At 42.8% G+C, this 7,952-nt stretch overlaps 2 protein-coding genes across 5 annotated transcripts in view; both read right to left on the bottom strand.

Annotated features, from left to right (window-relative positions):
• Positions 1-7,952, bottom strand: part of LOC311013232 (protocadherin gamma-C5-like) — a gene marked incomplete at its 5' end in the record, with an annotated part of 293,577 nt that overhangs the window by 267,759 nt on the left and 17,866 nt on the right. The gene's annotated exons all lie outside the window — the stretch shown is intronic.
• Positions 818-6,476, bottom strand: LOC311013329 (uncharacterized protein; the record flags this gene model as incomplete). The annotated part of the gene is made up of 2 exons (XM_084009359.1): positions 4,074-6,476; positions 818-3,262 (listed from the first exon to the last, which is right to left on the bottom strand). The coding sequence occupies exons 1-2, from the start codon at positions 6,462-6,464 to the stop codon at positions 818-820; spliced, it is 4,836 nt and encodes a 1,611-aa protein (XP_083865485.1). The 5' UTR covers positions 6,465-6,476.

Here is a 7,952-nt window from a genome sequence, read left to right on the forward strand (position 1 = left end):
ATTTATGAACAAGCAGTTTAGTTTTTCATCAAATAATATCTAAAACATCATCCAAACTGACAATGTCACAATTCCAACAGTCGTGTGAAATTAAATTGATGTGGGGCTGAACAAGTCATGTTTGGTCAGCTTCTGTTTCGCAAAACTACCACAAATACAAATGCAAACTCTGGTTACTTCTACTTTAATATTTCCTGGGTTGAAATTAAAAATAATGGCAAAAACAAAAGCAATGGGATAACCACAATATGCAGATTGTGATCACAGATTACCGACATACAGTAAAAATAGATTTGCTTATATGTAGATGGTAAGTATTCTATCATCATGTTTGAAAAAGGCCTAAAAATCGCATCTTTTAATAAACTAAATGCATGCTGCACGCATTGCGTCAATGACTATATATGATTGTGCAGTAGGATACACACTGAATTAGACATTCATAGACAGGAAATGCTCCTAGATGCACAGGAGTCAATTCTCCTGCAAAGTAATATAAATACCTGGACGGTAAGATTTATTACAAAATCATATGAACCAGAGTTTGTAAAGAGCCAGTATTAAATCATACTCAAACATTGCATTGTCCCAGCCAAGCAATGGATTCAGATACGTTATATTGTTGGAAAAAAATACAAAAGAAAACACAAGAGGAATGGTGATCCTTTTCATGTCATGTCCTAGATATGCTCATGCCAAAACAAATACCACATAGCAAGGGCATATGACTGCTTGAGATTTAACAGATCACAACATCCTTATATACAAGACAAATTATAGTAAATGACAACCGGAAGGCCACAAGCAAAGTTAAATGTTAGATCCAGAATTGTTTGAGGCCTACCTCTGGGGACTCATCTGGGTCACCAAACGCATCAGCAAAGTCTGACGGACTTTTCCTCAGAGTCTGGTCAGCAGGCAGCGTGTTGTCATTGTAAGATGACACGAACTTAAAGTCGCTGGTTCTAGAGCCTGTTGTCAGGTAGGCGTCATAGTTGTAAGCGCTGCGTAAAGTTCCTGTTCCATCAACATCTGCGTAATTAGGAGGGAGATAAGCGCTGGGGATGGCAACTGCTCCATCAAACAACAGTCTGGGCTTTCTCCTGCGACAAAACCTCACACCGAGGATGATGATGATGAAGGTCAGAAAAAAGGTGGACACAGACACCAGTGCGATGATCAGATAAGAGGTCAGCTTGGAGTTCTTCTCATCGTAAGAAATATCCTTCAGTTCTGGCACCTCAGCCAAGTTATCAGAAATCAGTAAATACATGGAACAGGTGGCAGAGAGAGAGGGCTGTCCGTTATCTTTCACTGACACAATGAGGTTCTGTTTCATGCTGTCAGACTCAGAAATGTCCCGCTGTGTCCTGATCTCTCCGCTGTGGAGACCGATAGTGAAAAGTCCCGGATCGGTGGATTTGACTATATGATAGGACAGCCAGGCGTTCTGTCCGGAGTCCGCGTCCACCGCTATCACTTTGGACACCAGAGAGCCTCCGTGTGCAGCTTTGGGGACCAGCTCGGTCATGAAGGAGTTGCCCTCCGGGGCGGGGTACAGTATCTGAGGAGAGTTGTCATTCACATCCGATATGAAGACACTGACGGTCACGTTGCTGCTGAGCGGAGGAGAACCGTTGTCTCTGGCCGTCACGTGGACTTTAAAACTCCTGAACTGTTCATAATCAAACGACCTCACAGCGTGGATCACCCCCGTGTCTCCGTTAACAGATAGGTAGGAGGACACCGGGGCACCGTTCACCTCACCAGGTAACAGAGAATAAACCACGGTACCGTTTTGTCTCCAGTCGGGGTCTCGAGCACTAACGGAACATAAAGTGGAGCCAGGTTTGTTATTTTCAGTCACATATGCGCTGTAGGACTGTTCCTCAAACACAGGTGGGTTGTCGTTGATGTCTGCTACAGATAAGTGAACAGTTTTAGAGGAGGACAGAGGTGGAGAGCCCTCGTCAGTGGCAGTGATGGTAATGTTGTAATCAGACACTAGTTCACGGTCCAGTTGTCCTGTGGTCACCAGAGAATAATAGTTTTTAATAGAAGGAACCAACTTAAAAGGGGCGTTTCCCTGAATGGAGCAGCGGACCTGTCCGTTAGTCTCAGAGTCTCTGTCCTGCACGTTAATGATGCCCACCTCTGTACCAGGTGGGATATCTTCAGCTATGGGATTTGTCAGTGACTTAATGATTGTAAGAGGGGCGTTGTCATTGACATCTGTGATGTCAATCATTAATGTAGAGGATGACACTAATCCAAGACCATCCTTGGCTGTAATTTGCATTTCATAGGAGGACAACTCCTCATAATCTATTGTTCCACTTACTTTCACTTGACCAGTTTTCTGATCAAGAGAAAAAACGTTATTACTTTCATCAGATATATGATCAAATTCATAAGTCACCTCACCATTGACTCCCTCGTCTGCATCAGTAGCGCTCACTGTGACCACTACGGTGTCTACAGGAGAGTTTTCAGGCAGACTGGCTTCATAAACGGCCTGGCTAAACACTGGGGCGTTATCATTAGCATCCAGCACAGTGACGTGAATGACTACGGTACCTGATCTCTGAGGAGAGCCTCCGTCCGTTGCAACAAGCACAATCGTTAGCTCATGCTGTTGTTCTCTATCCAGCTCCTTGTTTAAAACTAACTCGCTGTATTTTCCTCCTCCGCTTTTTGCAATAACATTTATTCTGAAATGTTCATTTGCCTCGATGCTATAGCCCTGGATGGCGTTCTGTCCTATATCTGCGTCGTGGGCCTCATCCAGACGGTAGCGACTTCCTTTAGAAGCGGATTCTCTAATTTCAAATTTGATTGTATTCTTTTTAAATTGTGGGGAATTGTCGTTGATATCTTGAACGAGTACGCTAATGCGATGGAGCTCTAAAGGATTCTCTAAAACAAGTTCCTGTTTTAGAACGCAAGATGCCTTTTTGCCACAAAGCCCCTCTCTGTCAATCCTGTCGGCAACAATGATATCTCCAGTACTGAGATTAATGTCACAATACCGTTTGCCGTTTCCGTCTGCATCGATACGCGCTTTACGGGCAGCCAGTTTTCCCACATCAAGTCCAATATCCTTCGCTATATTTCCAACAACTGAACCGCGTTTCATCTCCTCTGAAAAGGAATAAGACACATCTCCACAGACGGTTTGGAGCACCAGAAGGAATATTTCCAAAGAGGTGACCAGGCCAGGCACTGCTTTGTGCCCCATTTCCCCGCAAAAGTAGAGACGAATCTACCACCAAGACTTGAAAAATACAAAAAAACAAGCCAATAGAAATCCTCTTCCAAGAAGTAAAGTCCGATTACAAACGGCGTGACTTTGCTGCTTCACCAAGGGACAATCTACCGCGATTAAGAAATGTGCATGCGTGTGGGATAATATAACGTAGCACCATGAAGTACGTGTGGTGGACAGCGACACTGTGAGCAGATTGTAGGTATTACAACATATGTGTATACTTGAGTACTCAGCGGAGAAAATGAAACAACAAAATCCAACCTGCAGACAGATCTTAAAATACATAAATGACCACTACAAACAGTTAGAGGATGTTCTGTTGTATAGGTTGTAAATCACTATTTAGAACAGTACAACTGCGTATGTTGCACTACAATGACGAGAGTGTGAGATTTACAATGCATTCAGCATGATGGATAGATGCCCATGCATGATATAATATGCACTATGGACGAAGAGCCACGTTTAGAAGTCTAAGGAAATGTACCAAGATGAAACATTTATGTATTAATAACTAACCAAATACAATATTGGGATATTCACATGCCAATAATCATCAAAGAAACCGAAATGTTACATGCTTCTTTTAAACAATTAGGCTATATTTGTTTAAGGGGGGGGCATTTTGGGCTAAAACAATGAATTGACATTATTTTTGTACATTTAACCCATTAGGAAACTACTAACTAAAGAATAAAAGTGTTGTTCAATAACATAACAAAGGATCAATTGAAATTGGTTGAGGGTCAAAACTATACACGAATGAAAATATTTGACTTGACACTTAAAAACCACATGTGCCTACCTCTAGAGGCTGTAAAGAATCTTGAAACACCTCCGCAAAATCGCTTGGACTTTTCCTCAGAGTCTGGTCAGCAGGCAGCGTGTTGTCATTGTAGGATGACACGAACTTAAAGTCACTGGTTCTAGAGCCTGTTGTCAGGTAGGCGTCATAGTTGTAAGCGCTGCGTAAAGTTCCTGTTCCGTCAACATCTGCGTAATTAGGAGGGAGATAAGCGCTGGGGATGGCAACTGCTCCATCAAACAACAGTCTGGGCTTTCTCCTGCGACAAAACCTCACACCGAGGATGATGATGATGAAGGTCAGGAAAAAGGTGGACACAGACACCAGCGCGATGATCAGATAAGAGGTCAGCTTGGAGTTCTTCTCATCGTAAGAAATATCCTTCAGTTCTGGCACCTCAGCCAAGTTATCAGAAATCAGTAAATACATGGAACAGGTGGCAGAGAGAGAGGGCTGTCCGTTATCTTTCACTGACACAATGAGGTTCTGTTTCATGCTGTCAGACTCAGAAATGTCCCGCTGTGTCCTGATCTCTCCGCTGTGGAGACCGATAGTGAAAAGTCCCGGATCGGTGGATTTGACTATATGATAGGACAGCCAGGCGTTCTGTCCGGAGTCCGCGTCCACCGCTATCACTTTGGACACCAGAGAGCCTCCGTGTGCAGCTTTGGGGACCAGCTCGGTCATGAAGGAGTTGCCCTCCGGGGCGGGGTACAGTATCTGAGGAGAGTTGTCATTCACATCCGATATGAAGACACTGACGGTCACGTTGCTGCTGAGCGGAGGAGAACCGTTGTCTCTGGCCGTCACGTGGACTTTAAAACTCCTGAACTGTTCATAATCAAACGACCTCACAGCGTGGATCACCCCCGTGTCTCCGTTAACAGATAGATAGGAGGACACCGGGGCACCGTTCACCTCACCAGGTAACAGAGAATAAACCACTGTACCGTTTTGTCTCCAGTCGGGGTCTCGAGCACTAACGGAACATAAAGTGGAGCCAGGTTTGTTATTCTCAGTCACATATGCGCTGTAGGACTGTTCCTCAAACACAGGTGGGTTGTCGTTGATGTCTGCTACAGATAAGTGAACGGTTTTAGAGGAGGACAGAGGTGGAGAGCCCTCGTCAGTGGCAGTGATGGTAATGTTGTAATCAGACACTAGTTCACGGTCCAGTTGTCCTGTGGTCACCAGAGAATAATAGTTTTTAATAGAAGGAACCAACTTAAAAGGGGCGTTTCCCTGAATGGAGCAGCGGACCTGTCCGTTAGTCTCAGAGTCTCTGTCCTGCACGTTAATGATGCCCACCTCTGTACCAGGTGACACGTTCTCAGGTATGGGATTGGTCAGTGATTTTAGATATATCACTGGGGCGTTATCATTTACATCAGTGACGTCAATCATCACTTTGGAATCAGATGAAAGTCCATAACCGTCTTTGGCATCGATGCGCATTTCGTATTTTGAATTACTCTCAAAATCAAGTGGTCCGATGACTTTTATCTCTCCGGTTTTACTGTTCAGTGAGAAAACATGTTTAGCTCTTTCTGAGATGCGGCTAAACTCATATGTCACTTCTCCATTGACTCCCTCGTCTGCATCAGCTGCACTTACAGTGACGACTACAGTATCAAGTAAAGAGTTTTCAGGTAGAGTGGCTTTATAGATGGCTTGGTCAAAGACCGGGGCGTTATCATTAGCGTCCAACACACTCACGACTATATTGGTTGTTCCTGTTCGCTGTGGATTGCCACCATCTACGGCGATCATCATGAAATTTAAATCGTGTTCCTTTTCACGGTCTAGCTCTTTGTCCAACACCAAGTCAATGTTCTTAGATCCATCAGCATCGTCTCGAACAGATAAAACGAAATGCTCATTCTTTTGTAAACTGTATTGTTTCACCGTATTTTGTCCGATGTCCGCGTCATGTGCTTCGTTGACGCGATATCGAGCTCCTTTGAAAGCCGATTCTCTTATTTCGAGTTTAATTATATCCTTTGGAAACACGGGTGAGTTGTCGTTTACATCCTGGATGAGCAGTGCAATGCGGTGCAGCTCCAACGGGCTCTCTAGTACCAATTCGAATTTAAGCACACACGAAACCTTGTCCGGACACAGCTCCTCTCTATTAATCCGTTCCCTTATGATGAAATTTCCTGTTTTTTGATCAATATCGCAGTAGTGCTGATAGCTGTCCTCAGTATCAATACGGGCTTTACGAGTGAACAACGTCCCTACTTCCAGCCCGAGGTCCTTGGCGATATTTCCAACAATGGATCCGGGTCTCATCTCCTCTGGAACAGAATAGCTGAGGTCTGCAGTGGTGATGTGGACGAAGACAACAAAGCCGCAGAAAAAACTTAAAAACGATTTTCCGATTTGGTCCATTGCTTCTCTGAAAAAAGATACGCACACGCAAATGACGTTATAGCTGATAAAATTCCGATGTAATGGTAAATTTAAGAGCGCCGCTCCTACAACAATGGCAGCTCCGACTTTAATGCTTGCGTTACTCCGTCTGCAGTGGGTGGAGATATGAACCTCCTCACATCTGCGAGTGAGCAGCGACGCACTGAGTTAGTTTGGAATATTGCAAATGAACAACTAAGATATCAGGATACGTTACACAGTTGCTGTCATGGTCAACACTGGAAAGTCTTCAGTGAACGTTGGGCCGTGAAGTGAGAGTATTTTACTGCGAAGAGTTGGTGTAATAGACGCGTACAGAGAAAACTCAATTCAGCACCATGGACAGCGCTTAAACAGTGAGGTGTATACACAACGCTTTCCCTCATTTTATATTTCTGTTTTAAAGTATGGATAATGCAGACTGACCACTGAACATGAAATATAATTCTGATAGGATGTTTTACAACATTTCCAAAGGTACAACGGCAAAAACATGCTTCAGTGTTAAACATCAGGAGGCCTACAAAGGACTTGCATCTGATTTCCACACATATCCTTTATATAATAAGAGGCTATTTTATTTTCTCTGTGCACCATTCAGTGGTTAACAACAGATAATTTTAAGCATGAAATCCAATAGGCATGTGTGGGGCTGTCTGAGGGTCTCAATAACTTCATTTATGAACAAGCAGTTTAGTTTTTCATCAAATAATATCTAAAACATCATCCAAACTGACAATGTCACAATTCCAACAGTCGTGTGAAATTAAATTGATGTGGGGCTGAACAAGTCATGTTTGGTCAGCTTCTGTTTCGCAAAACTACCACAAATACAAATGCAAACTCTGGTTACTTCTACTTTAATATTTCCTGGGTTGAAATTAAAAATAATGGCAAAAACAAAAGCAATGGGATAACCACAATATGCAGATTGTGATCACAGATTACCGACATACAGTAAAAATAGATTTGCTTATATGTAGATGGTAAGTATTCTATCATCATGTTTGAAAAAGGCCTAAAAATCGCATCTTTTAATAAACTAAATGCATGCTGCACGCATTGCGTCAATGACTATATATGATTGTGCAGTAGGATACACACTGAATTAGACATTCATAGACAGGAAATGCTCCTAGATGCACAGGAGTCAATTCTCCTGCAAAGTAATATAAATACCTGGACGGTAAGATTTATTACAAAATCATATGAACCAGAGTTTGTAAAGAGCCAGTATTAAATCATACTCAAACATTGCATTGTCCCAGCCAAGCAATGGATTCAGATACGTTATATTGTTGGAAAAAAATACAAAAGAAAACACAAGAGGAATGGTGATCCTTTTCATGTCATGTCCTAGATATGCTCATGCCAAAACAAATACCACATAGCAAGGGCATATGACTGCTTGAGATTTAACAGATCACAACATCCTTATATACAAGACAAATTATAGTAAATGACAAC

Source organism: Eutrigla gurnardus (assembly GCF_963514095.1).
Source record: "Eutrigla gurnardus genome assembly, chromosome: 5".
In the NCBI taxonomy this organism is placed as follows: Eukaryota; Metazoa; Chordata; class Actinopteri; order Perciformes; family Triglidae; genus Eutrigla; species Eutrigla gurnardus.